The sequence below is a fragment of the Grammomys surdaster genome, unplaced genomic scaffold (genome assembly GCF_004785775.1).
Source record: "Grammomys surdaster isolate TR1022 unplaced genomic scaffold, NIH_TR_1.0 126158, whole genome shotgun sequence".
NCBI classification, from domain to species: Eukaryota; Metazoa; Chordata; class Mammalia; order Rodentia; family Muridae; genus Grammomys; species Grammomys surdaster.
This window is the reverse complement of record NW_021620966.1, coordinates 1,472,300-1,489,692: the sequence shown is the minus strand read 5'-3', so window position 1 is coordinate 1,489,692 and position 17,393 is coordinate 1,472,300. Positions and strand designations below refer to the sequence as shown.

Here is a 17,393-nt window from a genome sequence, read left to right as displayed (position 1 = left end):
TACTGGGAATTTCCTATGTCCACATTTGCAAGGGAGCAGAATCAGTGGTATTTTTGCTTTCAGAACTGGCATTTAAAAAAAGAAATACTTTTAAACATAAATTATTTGTATAAAATAAACCCTTCCACCCATGTTTTTCTTTTTGTTGCTAAGACAGCTTGAATTATGACAATAAAATTTATATTTTAGTCTCCTTTTATTTACAAGATTACCCTTTATGTTGACATGTCTTTCCCTGTTAATTTCTGGAATGGGAAGATTGTATTGTAATGTGACTCCAGCTGTTTTCCTACCCTCCCGTCTTAGCCGTCTGCAGTAAGTCAAGCCTTTGTTCTGGTTAAATTGTGCCTATCTCAGCCACAGAAAAGGTATTAGAAAGTAACTGGAAAGGCGGTTAAGAGGCTGAGATGACTCAGTAAAGTACTTACTCTGCAAGCATAAGGACCTGAGTTCAATCCACATAAAAAGCTGGGTGGAGTGATACATTCTTGTAATCCCAGTACTGGGAAGACAAGCAGATTTCTAGATTGACTGGCTGGCCAGCTGCCTGTCCAGTAAGGTCCAGTTCCCAGTGATGGACCCTACGTCCCAAAAAAAAAAAAAAAAGGCACTTGAGATGAACTAACTGAGGTTGACCTCTCTGACTTCCATATGCACAGACATATATTCACAAAAGCTTCTGAATCATAGAAGAGGAACTGAAGAAAACATTAAGAGCTGTCTAATACAACTCCTTCATCATTCTACAAAAGAAATAGTTAAAAGATTAAAAGGCTTGCCTGAGTCCAGATTGCTATTAATGAAGATTTGTATGAAAAGCCTTTCATTGTTTACCAGTATTGTTTGCATTGCTTTATTAACTTCAAAGGCTGATGGTGAGGTTTAAGCAGTGCAAAACAAATTATCAAAGAAAATCGTATATCTTCTCTGTGACACTGATATCCTAACCAATACAGGGAGGATAGGCGAACAACAAATGTAGGTATGCAGGGTAAACTGAAATAAATGGTTATATAAATTCTGTGGGGCTGCAGCATGTAAGAAACAATCTCAAATAGGATATCTATCAAAAATGAAAAGATATCCGAAGTGACAAACTAAATTTGTGTGAGATGAGCAGAGCACTTATAGGTAAACGGGAATTTCATGTGGGAAGATTGAGGAAGGAAAACGAAGAAAGTGAAGTTCTCAAAGGTCTTGATGATCATCTTACAGAAACCCATTAGATCGTGAAAAGCGTACAATGGAGCTGAATTGTTAGAGTGGAGAAGGCGACCTTTCCTAGTGTTTGTGTTGACTGCACTTCTGTTTTTTGGGAGGACATATCTGTGGGAGTCAGTAAGAGAGCCTGAGTGCAGTGACCAGGGAAACATCCAGTTCACAGAGGAAAGGAGAGACTGGAAAAGGAATGTATGACTGCAGATCCTATTGCATATCCATCTGGAGGGTGGATTTGAATTTTATGGCAAGTTTTTATCTCAGATTTGTCTTCTTGACAGATCTTTTTTCCCATAGTTAGTGAGAAAGATCTGCTTGTTTTCTGTCCCTTTCTGTATTCCTTGAGCACAGCCTGGTATAAAATCCCCTAGGAATTGCTTTTATCTCTGTTAGTGGTTCTCAGAAGCAGTACTTGGGAACTTGTTGGAAATGCCACCTTGAATACCTCCCAAGACCTGCCAAATGCTTAGCTTTGGCCAGGGACCTAGCAGTCTGTTCCGTAAGAAGCAGGTGACCCTGATAGATGTGTAAGTTGAGAACCAGTCACCTATAGAAATGGCATTCCTTGTCACTGTTGCTCCATTCTTGTAGAGTCTGGTTACAGTCCAGAAGAGCCAAGTGCCTGCTCGGAGGGTCACCACAGGTGGTGCAGGAGTAGGCTCCATAGTTCTCTATCACACACACTGCTGCAGAGTATCACAGGCTGGGGGAAAGAGCTGCGGTGCCAAGAGATAGTTTCATTCGCACCAGCCGATAGAGCCTGGAGGAGCAGAACTGATGACTGATGACGTAAAAGGGACCTGCAATTAAAAGTGTTCGCTTCACTTAAGTAACAGTCCCGTGGGGACTGTACTCAGTGGAGTTTGGGCCAATGAGGCTTTTCTCTTGGTTTCTTTTCTATCTCTAGCTGCATCCTATACAGATAGCTCTGATGATGAGGTTTCCCCTCGAGAGAAGCAGCAAACCAACTCGAAGGGCAGCAGCAATTTCTGTGTGAAGAACATCAAGCAGGCAGAGTTTGGACGCCGGGAGATTGAGATTGCAGAGCAAGGTAAAGGAGGGAGTGAGTAGAGGGCCAGAAGCACCCTTTGCACTGCTTATCAAGACCTGGGCAATTTAAGGGTCGTGGAAAAGACGTTCTCACACTTTGGATAAACACTTCTCTCTATATGGAAACTGAGCCTTAGGGTTCCTGTGTATGTTTCCTTTTTCTTTTCTTTTCTTTTCTTTTCTTTTCTTTTTTCTTTTCTTTTCTTTTCTTTTCTTTTCTTTTTTTTTTCTTCTGTTCTCAGTGTATGGTAATTACAGAGCGGTTTCTGTTCTCATCATGACACCGTACTCACAGGTCTACAGCGCTGACTATGCAAGTTGGATCATAACATAGTGGTTAGTTGTGTGGGATATTTTTGTAGCTGCCAATACCAGAGACCCAGATTTCCCAGAAGCAGCTTATATGACAGGTTTCTAACCTAAGGTTGTGGTAGCCTGGGATCTCATTAAGTCCTAGACACTCTCAGCTGGAACAGATCACAGGTGACTGACAATCAGCTGCATCTTAGTTTCTCCCTTCCTTTGCACTACTCTTCTGTCTTTTGGGGAGTTTTTTGGTTTTGTTTTTGTGTTTTTTGTGTTAAAGGTGTGTTTCATACTCCAAGCTTGACAGGCTCAGGTAAGATAACAGAAAAAAATAGAAATATCTTCCACTGAGTTCAGAGTCATTCCTCCTGGTCTGATAAAGACATACAGAAGTCTGTCCACTTTAGCCAGTTTTGAAAGTATAATGCATTCTCTGCTCAGGCCTTTGTATATATAAAGTAGAAGCAAGACCTGCCAGTTGTGCTTACAGCATAACCTCCAGTTACTCCATTGGTGAAACTTCCAGTCATCAGGGAAATATGTTTGGCATGTTCTACCCCATCTCACCATGGGTTAACAGACCTAACCCTGCTTGTGGCTGGGCAGGAGCAAATGGTGTTGGTATTGTGGACCTGGCTCAGATCCTCTGTTCTTCCACAGACATGTCTGCTCTGATTTCACTCAGGAAACGTGCTCAGGGAGAGAAGCCTTTGGCTGGTGCTAAAATAGTGGGCTGTACACACATCACGGCCCAGACAGCGGTGAGTTTGTTGGAAGAAAATAGAGGGACTTCTGATGTAAGGGGAAGAAAACTATTTTTTATTAAAAATAAACATGCCATCCCAGGCAGTGGTGGCAAAGAAGCAGACGGATCTGGGTGAGTTGGAGGCCAGCCTGGTCTACAGTGTGAGTTCGAGTACAGCCAGGACTACACAGAGAAACCCTGTCTTGAAAAACCATAAACAGACAGATGAATGAACATGCCTTTTCTTCCTACCTAGCTGACTTGGGAGGATGTAAAATGATTGTTATAAAAATGTTGGAAGACTTTTAGGAACATGTCTTTCAGGCATAGATAAGTAACTGTGTGCCACAAAGCTGACTTGTACCTTTGTGTACTTCTCCAGTGGCGGGTCAGCTCTGTGATGTTACAGATATGGTCCTCTTGTCCCCTGCTCCTGGGTAGCCCCACTTTTCCTCACCTATCTTTCTGTACATCCATAGGTATTGATTGAGACACTTTGTGCCCTGGGGGCTCAGTGCCGCTGGTCTGCTTGTAACATCTATTCAACTCAGAATGAAGTAGCTGCAGCACTGGCTGAGGCTGGTAAGTTCCATTTTTTACCAACTTTGCCTCTAGTAATTAAATACAACACAGCAAAATTGTCATTATACCATGTCTCTTCGTTATATCTGGAGACTATAAATTTGAGCAGTCCTAAAACAACAGAGCCTTGGATATAAAGCTTAATGGTGGCATATTTCCCCGGCATGCAGCGCAACAGTGAATTCCATCCCCATTATCATGACAGGGGTGAAGAGAACATGAAGAATTTATACTAAAACCAAGGTATACTTTAAAACAAAAATAATAACAAACAAAAAAACACCTAAGGAAATACTCAGTTCTAATGTTCATTGGATAAAGGAAGAATAGCAAATGTGAGCTCAGCTGGTCTCTTCTCCCCAAAAGTCTTATCAATTTTGAGAGAACACTGTAAGTAGTGTCTTTTATATTGATGATCAATGGATTATTGGTATTTTGTGGTACACTAAAATGTATGTGCTATAAGTTTTAATTAAAAATAAAATAATTTTTATTGTCAAAATGTTTAAAACTACATCACCTTGAAGTTGGTCTGAAGACTTTCCACCTTCTAGGATCTTAAGAAAGTTACAGTATAGACTTTGTTTAATTCTTTTCTTATAACTTTATTATAGAAGAAGATTTAGAAAATTAAAAAATACCTAAGATTTGACAAGCTTCTCTTTATATATTACATTGGTAAACCAAATCTTAGTATGTACACATTTTTTTATACCCAAAACATTACATTTTTAGAAGTAATTTCTCATATCCCTGAAAAGTGACCACATCATTCATTCATATGGCCACATTATTTTACTTCTTCATCTTCCTAGAATTGCATGTTTAAATTATTCTGAGACGTCAGTTGATGTACAATGCTCTAGAAGGAGCTTTTTTTACATACTTTGTCTCCTTAAGATAAAGTGTAAAATTGGCCTAAAGACAGTAATATTTTATGACTCCAAGATATTTTTAAAACAGAAATCTCTTAATTTCTTAACTAATTTCTGAGCTAAAAAGTACTATTTTGACTTTTACTCTCTTAAGTTTTCCCTCTTCAGAATTGTTTCTTTCCCTTTCATTCTTCATATGTATCTCAGAAGCTGGTACTGATGTACACATCAGAAGCAGCATTAATTGATTTATTTCTGTCTCTGTAGGAGTTGCAGTATTTGCTTGGAAGGGCGAGTCAGAAGATGATTTCTGGTGGTGCATTGACCGCTGTGTCAACATGGACGGGTGGCAGGCTAACATGGTAATCATTCATGTCCACTCCATAATTTTTACTATGGATTTATTTCCTTTTCTCCCTTAAAGCATGGTTCCCTAAATATAATTTTATGTTTGTTCTTATTGACTGACTATATTACTAAAGTGTTCATAAAACAATACCTACTCGGTATGGATCTAAGATGCACAAGGCCCTGGATTCAATCTCCAGCACCAAAAAGAAAGGAAAGAAAGGAAGACAGGCAAGAAAGGAAGGAAAGGAAAGGAAAGGAAAGGAAAAAGAAAAGGAAAGAAAGCAAACTTTGAGAAGTGACTAGAAAGGTGGGGGAAGGGTAAGCTGAGGTGGACATGGCTCAAACACAGCAGAATAAACAGAAGGAAATGATGTGGTCCCTCTTTGGAATAGTAGTCTTATTTCTCTCCTTCCTGCTCCACTTCTCCTTTTGTATTCAGAGGAGCCATATATTTCAACTAGACTGAAAATGAGCCCATGATTTGTAATACTTGTGTACTGTAGCTGGGTGTGGCGCATGCCTGGACACCAGCATTTGAGAGGCTGAAGAAGGAGGACTCCCTAAGCTCAGGAATTTTAGACTAGCCTGAGCAACATAGCAAGATCCAGACTCAAAGAAGAGCTTTCCACTGTAGCCTAGAACTCATTTAGCAATTCTTTTAACCATTTTACACCAACAGATTTAACTCTGTTTCCACTGTCTAAGCCTATTCTGTGGAGCATTAAGAAGTGCTCTTTCAAAATACCCAGGGCTCTCTCACTAGTGTAGAAAATGGGCTCAAAGTTCCCCCTAGCTCTAGCAGCCTGAATGCCCATAGAAGTCTTCTGGCTGTTCTGTAGATCCTGGATGATGGGGGAGACTTAACCCACTGGGTTTATAAGAAGTATCCAAACGTGTTTAAGAAGATCCGAGGCATTGTGGAAGAGAGCGTGACTGGTGTTCACAGGTAACAGATTCTGGAGTAGCTGCCCCTTGTGTCCTTGCCTCATCAAATTCTTCTGGTCTCTCCTAGGCTGTGTTTCAGACTTAAAATAACTAAGTGGGAGTGTCTTCATTAGATAAAACTGAGTTTTTACTTTTACAAAATCAAAGTAACCAAGGAATTTTGAAGGAATTTTTTTCAAATTCTAATTCACATGTTTTTATCTCCCATTTGCTCCACTGAGTAATTAATTAACAGTTATTTGGGGGTAGGGGTGTAGAAAGAAGTGTGTCTTGGAAAACTTGTGCTCAATGTTGTATTATAATTTTTATATTTTAAATATGGAGGGAAAAGTCTATTGAAAAACTACACATGATGCAACAGAAAGCAAAACTGGAGATACACTCTCGGCTTGGTGGAAATAACTAAATGGTATCTAGGAGTATTGTTCTACGGGGGCACAGTGTACGTGATTGCTCTCACAGACTCAGTAAACCACATCAAAACTATTGTCATCTTTGTTTACCTGAAGTAGACATGAGTATTTAAAGTTAGAACAATGCTGGCCTAAGGTTATGTTCCCTTTGCAGAAGAGGAATAAATTAAATGAAAAATTTTTTATTTTTCTTCCAAAATGAAAGGATAAAATAGAAGGAAATGAGTTGAGGAGAGGTGACAAGAAAATAGTCACATTTCCAAAGGACTTCTGGGCATAAATAAGACTAAGGAGGGCAGCATGGAACTTGAAGAGACAGAAGCAGACTTGCCGTATATTGTTTATCACCTAACTAGTTGTGTGTTTGTTTTGTGGCTTCTTCTCCCTTTTAGGCTGTATCAGCTCTCCAAAGCTGGGAAGCTCTGTGTTCCAGCCATGAATGTCAATGATTCTGTTACCAAACAGAAGTTTGATAACTTGTACTGCTGCCGAGAATCCATTTTGGATGGGTATGTTGAAATGTATACATTCAGACTTGCAGAGACTAGTGGTATTTGTTTGACGTATTAGTCTGATACCTGTAGCTTTTCCCTGTAGTCTCCATCTTTTACATGTTATTAAAGGGGCCCATTTTCTAGTGATCTCAGCCATCTTTCAGTTGAGTTTCTCCTGGGCATTGCCCTACACTTGAGTTTAGTACAAAGGGACTGAGTTGTAAATGATGTTTGAGATGAGCCCTTGTCTGTTTCCACAGCCTGAAGAGGACCACAGATGTGATGTTTGGTGGGAAACAGGTGGTGGTGTGTGGCTATGGTGAGGTAAATAGTTGGGCCCCCATGTCTCTGTCTTATTAGAAGGGCTTTAGAGAAACATTGGATGGAGACAATCTAGAAACACTGATGAATGTTTTTCAGTGCTGTCCTTGAAAATAGTGACAAAAGTCCTTTTCATATTCATGAATTTAAGGCAGTGTGTATTGAATTTTCATATTTTACCAGTTTATCTTATTGATTGATGTCAGCATTACTGCCTCCCACTTACAACCTTTTATGAAATAAAATTCAAGTGAATAAGTAACATTTTATCCCGAACTTATGACTTTTATTATAATGGAGAAACTGAAGTGACATTATAGTTGAGTATCTCTAAATTGGAATAAGTCCTAGGAAGTTTCATTGTCTTCAGCAGTGGAAGTGGAACTTCACCACTGAAGTTCTTGGGCTGCTGGGTATTGAGTAGATACATTGGAAGTGAGTTTTACCAGGTTTTTAATGGAGTAAATCAGTTGTTCTTGTTTGATCTTGTTTTCATAATGGTAACTATTATCTAAAGCCTCCCTCTCCCCCAACTCTTGTTGCGACTTGTCTACTAAATTATCTCTAATTGAGGTTTACAGCCTAGTTTGGGTTTCTTTCTGCTCCAACTGGGGCTGGAGCATTCACTGGATGATGACTGATTTAAAGAAGGATAATTCCTACCGCCTCAAAAGTCTGTCTGCCCCAGTGATCATGTCTTCTTATACCTTATTAGACAACTTGGGTTTTCCTGCATTCTGTAGGTTGGAAAGGGCTGCTGTGCTGCTCTCAAGGCCCTTGGAGCAATTGTCTACATCACAGAAATTGACCCCATCTGTGCTCTGCAGGCATGGTAAGGATGGAATACTGATAGCACTGTTAGCTTTGATGTGCATGCTTCGTTATTTCTGAGAGCTGGTGGTTGATTGACTTCATTGTTTTTATAGAAAATTTTCAGGAAAAGAGTGAGATGCTTTGTTCCCTTCACTCTAAGCCTTTTGGGGGCCTCTTGGTATTTTCTCCTCCTGTGTAGACTCGTGGGCTCTGTGGAAGCCAGTCTGTAGTTCAGTGTAGCTCATCATTTACCATTCTGAGATGGGGCATTAGCTTTTACTTCAGAAGGGGATTTTGTTGTCTAATTCTGTGGCCATTTCAGAACATTCTGTCTGCGTGAGACACACACACTTTCTCTTCCAGCATGGACGGCTTCAGGGTGGTGAAGCTGAACGAAGTCATCCGGCAAGTGGATGTTGTGATAACGTGCACAGGTGAGTGTCAGTACTCTGCTGCATGGAGAACAGTGATAACTCTTCAGGCTAACTCTCAGAGGTGACTCAGAAGGTAAGACCTGTGTTCAGTATTAGAGTGAGTTCTCAAAACTTAGCATTTTCTAAGAGTTTTTTTACCATGGTGATTTTTTATATTACTTGGTCTTAAAGCCAAATAATTGAGCTCAAGCATTTTCTGTATACATCTGCTTCACAGTGTGTGCAAGCTCTTTAATGGTTAGCAGACACCTCCCAGGTCCCAGCTGGAAACAGTTGGTGTTCTTGTTGCCCAGCATCTCTTTTCTTTAAGCCACTCTTCTTTACTTTTAGGAAATAAGAATGTAGTGACACGGGAGCACTTGGACCGAATGAAGAATAGTTGCATTGTATGCAATATGGGCCATTCCAACACGGAAATCGATGTGGTAAGGTTTCTCTCCATTACAGCCAGGCCTTCCTCTGCATTTATTTCACTAGAGCCACAACCAGCTGTCTGTTCTTCCTTCCAGACCAGCCTCCGCACTCCAGAGCTAACATGGGAGCGCGTACGTTCTCAGGTGGACCATGTCATCTGGCCTGATGGCAAACGGGTCGTCCTTCTAGCAGAGGTAACACACACCTCCGACTACAGGCAGTGCTTGATGCACAGAAGGAAGAGGAAGCAGTGGGAATACTAGTTCTTTGTTCCAGTGAATTCTGTCTTTAGATAAAGATGTGTTTTCCCAATTGTCTATCCCCTAAGAGAACCACATCAAGAAAACCTCCTTTTTGCTAAACACATGCACTATTTCCAGCCCTTAGCCAGTTTCAGCCTTTACACTGGCTTGTAAAGAGCGTAGAGCCTAGAATCCTGAGCTGAGTGGGGTGCAGAGAGGTCTTAAGTCTCCTGTTTCCTTGACGTGGGAACCATTAGAGCTAGGGAAAAGGCAGCGGCCCATCCTGTCCTTTCTCTTCCCAGGGTCGTTTACTCAATCTGAGCTGCTCCACAGTTCCTACCTTTGTTCTTTCCATCACAGCTACAACACAGGTATGTGGCACAGGTATGATGCCTGGTTTTCTCCACTGAGATGGGAGATGTGGGCATACACAGATAAGGGCTCTGATGAGTGCACTGTCTGTTCTTACTGGCCTATTACCTTTTCCATGTCCTAAGTTGTTGAGGTTCACATTTTTCTTTTGAAGAGGTATTTGTGATTGTGTCTCTGAATTGCTGCTCAGCTGATACAGTGTTCCAGCTTAGTTATACTTGGTTTGTTCTTTTGTTAGAAACTAAATAAAAACATCACTTTCTCTTATGTCAACTAGCCTTTATCTCAGGGCAGAGTCCTGGGTGCACTCAGATGACCAATTACTGTTAGGCTTATCCTAAATTGCTTTTAAATCTAGCTTTATTTTATGTCCTTGTCTAAGAAATGCTTTATTCTCCTGCCCTCTGTCCCACCTTAGGCTTTGGCACTGATAGAACTTTATAATGCACCGGAGGGACGCTACAAACAGGATGTGTACTTGCTTCCTAAGAAAATGGGTAAGTGACAACTGAAGCTTGCATTGACCCTAGTTGGCTACATGGTTTTATAAAATGACTTTCCTAAAGCACTAGCGTAGAGTCAGGGTTCTGATTGTTCTTCTAGTGCCTGGCCTCAGGAGACAGTCTGTTAGCACCATAAGCCTCTGTTTTTGTGAGAAGTAATGTAAGAATAGTGCTAATTAATTCTATAAGCTGTAGTTTACAGAATTGTATGAATCCAAGCTAAATAAGGAAGATGTTCTTATTCTCAAGTACCCTTCCACAGCTCCCCAGACTTCCCAGTGCAACTAAGTACAGCTTAGACCAAAGTGAGAGAAACAGAAACAAGTTGTATTATCCATCTAATATCTTGATTGACAAATCCCAACCTACGCACCTCATAGGACCGCTTACACTTTGCTCAGGTGGCATAAACCCTGTCTTGTCCTTTGCCTTTCTCCATACTGGCACCTACCCTACAGCCGGCCCGCATGCCTGGCTTTACACTTAAAATCAACTTGCAAATTGGGGAGATGCTAGTAGTTAAGAGCACTTGCTGCTTTTGCAGAGGACCCAGGCTCAGGTCCCAGCACCCATTTAGTGTCTTACAACCATTTTATACTGGGTAAGGGACTCAGAGCCTTCTTCTGGGCTCAGTGAGTACCAGGCACAGATGTGGTCCAAATTTATACATACAGGAAAACATGCATACACATAAAATTTTCTTAACTTACTTTATATTGCTTTTGGATATTTTGTTGTTGTTGTTTTTGTTGTTGTTGTTGTATATTTTTTTATGTGTGAGTGTTTTGCTTACATGTATATGTGACCACAGGCATGCCTGTTACCTGTCAAAGCCAGAAGAGGGTATCAAAATGGCTGGAACTGGATTTATATAGATGGTTTGAGCTGCCATATCAGTGCTGGAAATCAAACCTGGGTCTTCTAAAAGAACAGCCAGTACTTTCAACTGCTGAGTCATGTCTCTACTGTGTAGTGTTCTGTTGTTGTTATTGATGTTGTTGTTGTTTTAAGAAGTTATACTCATAAAAGTTAGGGAACAATACTAAATATGTGCCTTAGAAATCCATCAAAGATACGGGTTTAGGGATCCCTGTCGTAAATAAATGTCAGTAACAGGAAGCTCTTTTAAGCCTATTGGATTCATCTTTATGTTCCTGATTTGAAGCTAGTTTAATATGGTTAATGAAGTTGCCACAGGAAGCTGGGTGTAGTATGTGACATGGTTACCCATGCTGACTACTCACGTGAAGCCAAAATCTGAGGGAGATGCACAAGACACCCATTTGCCAGTCTGGTACATGGCTCTCTGCTTGCCTGGTACTTAAAAGAAATAATTTCCCAGAAATACAACTTTGAAAGCTTTCTTAATTAAGCAGATATTTCAAGTTGTGGAATCTTTCAGGGTTGTTCCATTCCTCTTCTCTTCCTGAATAGTTTTAAGAAATGAAAATAGAAGGGAGGCTGTTCTCTAAAGGCATGTCTGACAAGAAGTCTGCTGCCCTTAACACTTTTCTCTTCCCAGATGAATATGTTGCCAGCTTGCACCTGCCATCATTTGATGCCCACCTGACAGAGCTGACAGATGACCAAGCAAAGTATCTGGGACTCAACAAAAATGGGCCATTCAAACCTAATTATTACAGGTAACTTGGAAGAAAGCAATGAAAAGTTCTTCTCCAATATTAGACCAACCAGTTTAAACCAGGTTTCTTCAGTAAAGATAAGTGTCATGTCTGATATTTAAGAGTATAAGGCTACCACTACAGGCTAGCAGTGCAATGACTAGGTTGTTCAGTATTAAGTGCTTGCCCAGTATAGTGAGGTTCAGTCCCCAGCTCTGCAGAAAACCAAATTAACAAGGTAGTCAGAGAGAATGTGTATCCACCAATAAATGTGAAGAACTAAGTATCATAAGTATCATTAGAAGGTGAGCCTCACCCCAGGAGGAACCCATGCAGACACCCCTGCCCCCGCCACCCCCTGGTCTGGGCTGGGAGGAAGCTTGGGAAGATGCTGTTGCTGGTGTCAGAAGGCATGTTAACAGCTCCGTCTCTCTCTTTCAGATACTAATGGACGCACTACAGTGACCAGTCCACATGAACCACACAACTCTAATAGAGTATTTTTTAAGATAACTTTTATTTTCTTCTTATTACTTTCCTTTTGATTTTTTTTCTATAATTTCATTTTTGTTTTCTCATCTCATCATTTGAGTTTTGCAGACCACACAGGAACTTGCTCCATGGCTCTTTAGGTGAAACTGAAGTCAAAGGTTTCTCACCCTAGTCACTCAAAGGGGTTAACTCTGCAAACCAGAAAGTTGATTCTTTAACCATTTCTGGTGACTTTGATCGCATTTAATTACTTATTAACAGAAAATGCTAAGGCATCTTCTATGTGGAACAATCTACAGTGTCTAAATTGCCTTAAAAGAGTTTGTTCCTAGCTGCTGGAACTAGTGCTCTTTCACTTCTTCAGAGGAGCCAGGATGGTACTTCCCAGCCAGGTAGGTTAGATGTAGGTGGTGCATGTCATCTTCCTTAGAAACTCTAAGCCCTGTTTCCTGTGTAAGGTGGTGGCATGTCTGACACAGAGATGTGTTGCTTGTTAAACTCAGTAGGTTCACTTGGATTTGTAGTTCAGCCCTTCTACCGGTCTCTCTCACTGTTCTAGTTTTAACTAAACTGCATTCTATCAAGTTGAATTTTGTCCCTTAGCATTTATTTCTGTTTTATTTCTTTTAATTAAGGAAAACTTTTAGTGTTATCCCTGAGGAACAGCTCAGGTGGTTAGTTACCAATGTCTCTTTTGAACCTTTGAAGCAAAGTGTAAAGAGTTGAGGCTAGAAAAATACTAGTCTCAGACTCTGATGTTTCCAGCTCATAGTTTATAGCGTCAGTGAACTGGAGCCATAAGCAAAATTTCTCAGCTCTGCCTCACGCAGCTTATGCTGACGGCCTATTTCTTGAGCCATTACTCAGTATAAAACACTGAGCCCTTCTTTAGGGTTTATCCTTTAATAGCAAACTTGTGGGCAGCTGTGCTTCTGCAACCTAAACTATTTGAAGGGAAGTCTGTGTAGATGGAAGAAATAATGATAAATTGGGCCAAGATGAAACAAATGTAACCTTATAATCTGCTCAGAACTGTAGACCTTGTCTGGTGTTAATTTTATAGACATGGTGCCACTTTTGATTGACACTTGCCACAAAAATAGAAAATAAAAATTGTAAACTGTGATCTTAAAGAAGACTTGGTGGAGAAAGTACATCCTGATTCATGCGCTAAGAGAATTCCAAGAGGCCCTCTAAAAATCAGAGAGACTTACTCCCAGGCCACGCACCCTGCTTGCCAGTATCTCTGCATGGTCAAATGAGCTTCCTGCTCACAAGCTTTAAGTATATAAGTATCCAGGGTTTTAAGTCCTCAGCGTGTTCTAGCTTGTGATCCTTCAAAGATGGGTTATGTGTTAATGATAGGTACTAGAAATGTTTACTTCTCTCTTTCCACTGATCAGAGAAACAGGCATTAAAAACAGAAATACAAAAAAGGAAAGCTTTTACCCTGCCACCTTCCTTGCAGGGAACAATTATCTTGCCAAAACTTCTTTCCCTTTTATCTCCCATTTCTCTGTACCCAGTCCCTTCCTGCTCCTTGCCAATGTGATCATGCTTTCTTCTCTATAGATGCTAACATTTGAAGACCCCTTTCCTAGGGCACTTAACCATCCAGTCAGAATACCACATTGAGTAGGGACTTATCTTGGCTAACAGCAGTGTATCCATCTGGTCAGCTGTACTTTAGGGAAGGGGCCAAGTTCCTGCTGCCCTCTAATTTGCCCTCTGGTCCTATATTACTGTGTCCATAGGAATAATAGGTAAGGGCTAGTCTCTGTCAAGCCATGTAACAAAGGACACTGGAAAATGTCTGGCATCAGAGGGAACATTTGGAGACCAACTTGGGAGGAAAATATTCATTTTGTATTGAATGATTTTTAATGAATGCAATATTAATCCTTGCAGATGAGCAATAATCATTAAAATCAATTAAAAATAAGACATTTGGTAGTCTTGTGTCTTTTTTGGTTAAATAGCAAATCTTCATTAGACCCTGTTTCCAAATGAGACAAGCCATTTGAAGACAAGGTCTGTCTTACTTAAACTGGCCTCAGACTTCTTGGATCAAGTCATCCTGACTCAGTCTTCCCAGTAGCTAGGACTATAGCATTAGACCAGTGCACCCTACTGTCATTAATATCTTAAGTTGCTATGATATGGATATTGATTATCCTCCTAAAATCTCTGTGTTAAGACTGATGTCACTGTTGAGTGGTGTACTGGAACCTTTAGGAGGTAGGACCTAATGGAAGGTACTTTGGTCACTGGAAGTGTGTAGTTAATTATTTTGGGTATTCATCATAGTGATGGAAAGCTGACTAATACATATGGATGTCTGTCTTAATTCTTGGTGCGGAGCATTGATGTCTCAATTCTTGCCTTGCAAGTATGAGGACATATATTTCTTTCCCAGAAAGCAAGTTAAAAATATGGGGTGTGTTGGCACATGCTTATAATCCCAGCACTGGGGGACAGAGACAAGGAGAATTCCTGGCACTCACTAGCTAGGCAGTCTACCCTAATTGGTGAGCTCCAGGCCAGTGAGCTATCCTGTCTTGAAAGAGAATTTGGTACCAAACAATGACACCTAGGATTATTCTCTAGCCAACAAATGAACACATATTCATATAGATAGACCTGCATGCATGCACGCACATACATAAAACAATTTGTGAAACTGGTCATTCTGTAGAGGATAGAAATTTACTCTCAACATTTCTGGAGGCTGAAATGTCTAGGATAAAGTAATCATCAAACCGATGATTACAGGCTGTTCTCTACTTCCAAGATGGGGCCTCTTGGTATCATCACAATGAGAATCCAAACAGGACCTAACACTTTCCCCTAGTCCATTCAAATGATGTAATAAAAAGCCACATAGGTAATATCACATTGGTAAATCAGTTTCAACTGATGAATTGAAAGGAGTACATTCAGACCACAGCATTCTTCCCCAGCCTCCAAAATCCATGAGGTTTTTTTGTTTTTGTGGTTGGTTGGTGGTTGGTTGGTTGGTTGGTTGGTTGGTTGGTTGGTTGGTTGGTTTTTTAATCTAAAAAATAATCTAGTAGTTCCAAAAGCCTTAACTACAGCACTGGCTCAAAAGTAAATCCAGAGGCTCATCAAAATCAGATATGGTGATAAGATATAGTTCATCGTGAGACCAGTTGCTCTCCATCTATGAGCCTGCAAAACTAAACATTGTGCATTTCCAAAATGCACAGGTAGTTTGGCTTTGGATAGATACTCTTCAAAAGAAATCCAAAGAATAATAACAGGTCCTAACTCAAACCTATCTCCTGAGCCTCCCTAATTTAAAACATCATTCACCTTAGTTGCTAAGAGGTAATGGATTGCTCTCAGAATATTGACCCGAAAACCATAATATAATGGGCTGTGGCATTAGTCCTCAAATAAACTAGACAGTTTGTCCAGCTGCCTTCAGGCTGTAGCATCTATCCACTTCACTTCTAGTTGAAAAGGCTCTAAATTGACTTTGAGACCACCTCTGAAGGTTCAGACCCCTCATCAAATAGAAGGGTGCATAGAAGGGGAAAACCAGCCATGCCTGGAGGCTGATACCTAACCAGATGTCAGACTCACTTGGGACCTAACTCCCAGTTCTTAGAATCTGTCAGGTCTTTGTCCATCCTCACACCTGCCCAGGGCAACAGTTGATTAGCTTACATCTGTAGGAACAACAGACATGATTTAAGAGATGAGCTGGTCAAGTAAGAATAGTTAACATTAGAAGCTTTATAAAAGATGAGGGACACACACATGGAAAACCAGCTCACAGCAGCCTGTAATTTTTAGTTCTCAAGACTCTGATGCCTTCTTCTGGTCTCTGCAGGCACCTGCACACACGGGTACATAAACATATGCAAACTTTTTTTTTTTTAATAAAATGACTTGCTTGGAGAGAGATGACATGAGTACCCTACTTGTCAAGGGGCTTTCTTGAACTGTTAAAATAACAAAAACTATTTCATTTAGTAACAATATTACAGGAGGACTTGACTCCAGTCCATGTGAGTGCATCCAGAGTAAGGATTGACAGATGGACTTTACTCACATGCCACCAACACAAAATGTACTTAGCTCCTAGTCATTACTGACACTTTATGATATGGAGCAATCTCTTCTATAGCCCAAGCTGGCCTTGAACTCACTGTCCTGCCTCAGCCTCCCAATTGGTGGGACTACAGGCATATATTACCCTACCTGACATTTAAAGGGATCATTCAGTTACCAAGGCCCTATAGAGTATTAATGGGCCTTCCTTTACAGCAAAATAACCCAACTGTCAGGAGCCATCTAGGAGAGGCTAAGGCTAGCAGGTGACTTTCCTGGATGTGGCCCACTATTTTTGAATGGCCTATGATGGGTGAGCTCTGAGAGGCAAGGTCCCAAGAGACTTCATCCCAGGATTGCTTCTTACAGCTGCTATGCCTTTTCCTGTCATTAGTACATAGTCTAATGATTCCTGAACATTAGCCCACCCTATTGGACAGATTTTCTGCAGATCAACCAAAATGTATCATCATGTAGTAAGTAATGCAGTGTAGACAAATTGATGGTTTCATAATTCTTGATAATGATTTTATAGAATTCCTGATTTTATTCAAATAATTTTAGGAAGAAAGTTTTTAAAGATGGTTTTAATTGCTTTGCCAGAAAGATAAAGGAAAGTTAAGATCAAGAATAGAATGCCCTCACTCCTCATAGAATAGTAAGTAAAGCCTGCATAATAAGGAATACAATGAGCTTTTATAATAACACTAAATAAAGAAATAGGCTTGGGACAAAGTTGTGATCAAGAAAAAACATTCTATGTCAGATCCAAGGATGAAGCCACAGTTATGTACTATGATAAAGGAAGGTCATGAGAAATTGTTACTTTGAACTTAAAATGAGCTTATAGAATGAAGCACTGCTTTGAACTTAACTGTCAACATCCTTCTGTAATTCCCCCTTTATGTATCATTTTATCTATGAGGCAACTTTCTAAAGAACTTTAAGAAGATATAAGAAGACCAAAGAGAAGGAATAAAGCGTGGCATCTGGGGCTCTGCCCCATCCACCCACCAAATGTATGTGTGTGGCTTGGGGAGCTTGTTCCAATCCACCAAATATATATATGTGTGTGTGTGTGTGTGTGTGTGTGTGTGTGTGTGTGTGTGTGTGTGTGTGTGTGT

At 40.4% G+C, this 17,393-nt stretch overlaps 1 protein-coding gene across 6 annotated transcripts in view; it reads left to right on the top strand.

The window, feature by feature from the left end:
• Ahcyl1 (adenosylhomocysteinase like 1) overlaps positions 1-14,136 on the top strand; it is a 33,767-nt gene extending 19,631 nt beyond the window's left edge. For 3 of the 6 annotated variants that reach the window (XM_028757274.1, XM_028757275.1, XM_028757276.1), the window contains 15 exons: positions 2,126-2,269; positions 3,235-3,335; positions 3,799-3,901; positions 5,044-5,138; positions 5,967-6,073; positions 6,878-6,994; positions 7,240-7,303; positions 8,044-8,132; positions 8,477-8,547; positions 8,878-8,972; positions 9,057-9,155; positions 9,506-9,574; positions 9,994-10,072; positions 11,601-11,721; positions 12,142-14,136. In XM_028757274.1, the coding sequence (XP_028613107.1) occupies positions 2,126-2,269; positions 3,235-3,335; positions 3,799-3,901; positions 5,044-5,138; positions 5,967-6,073; positions 6,878-6,994; positions 7,240-7,303; positions 8,044-8,132; positions 8,477-8,547; positions 8,878-8,972; positions 9,057-9,155; positions 9,506-9,574; positions 9,994-10,072; positions 11,601-11,721; positions 12,142-12,148 (1,361 nt within the window). In that variant the 3' untranslated portion in view covers positions 12,149-14,136. Of the gene's footprint in view, positions 1-2,125; positions 2,270-3,234; positions 3,336-3,798; positions 3,902-5,043; positions 5,139-5,966; positions 6,074-6,877; positions 6,995-7,239; positions 7,304-8,043; positions 8,133-8,476; positions 8,548-8,877; positions 8,973-9,056; positions 9,156-9,505; positions 9,575-9,993; positions 10,073-11,600; positions 11,726-12,141 lie in introns of those variants that run through there. The other 3 variants (XM_028757277.1, XM_028757278.1, XM_028757279.1) reach the window with 2 other exon arrangements.
• The last annotated feature ends 3,257 nt before the right edge of the window (positions 14,137-17,393 follow it).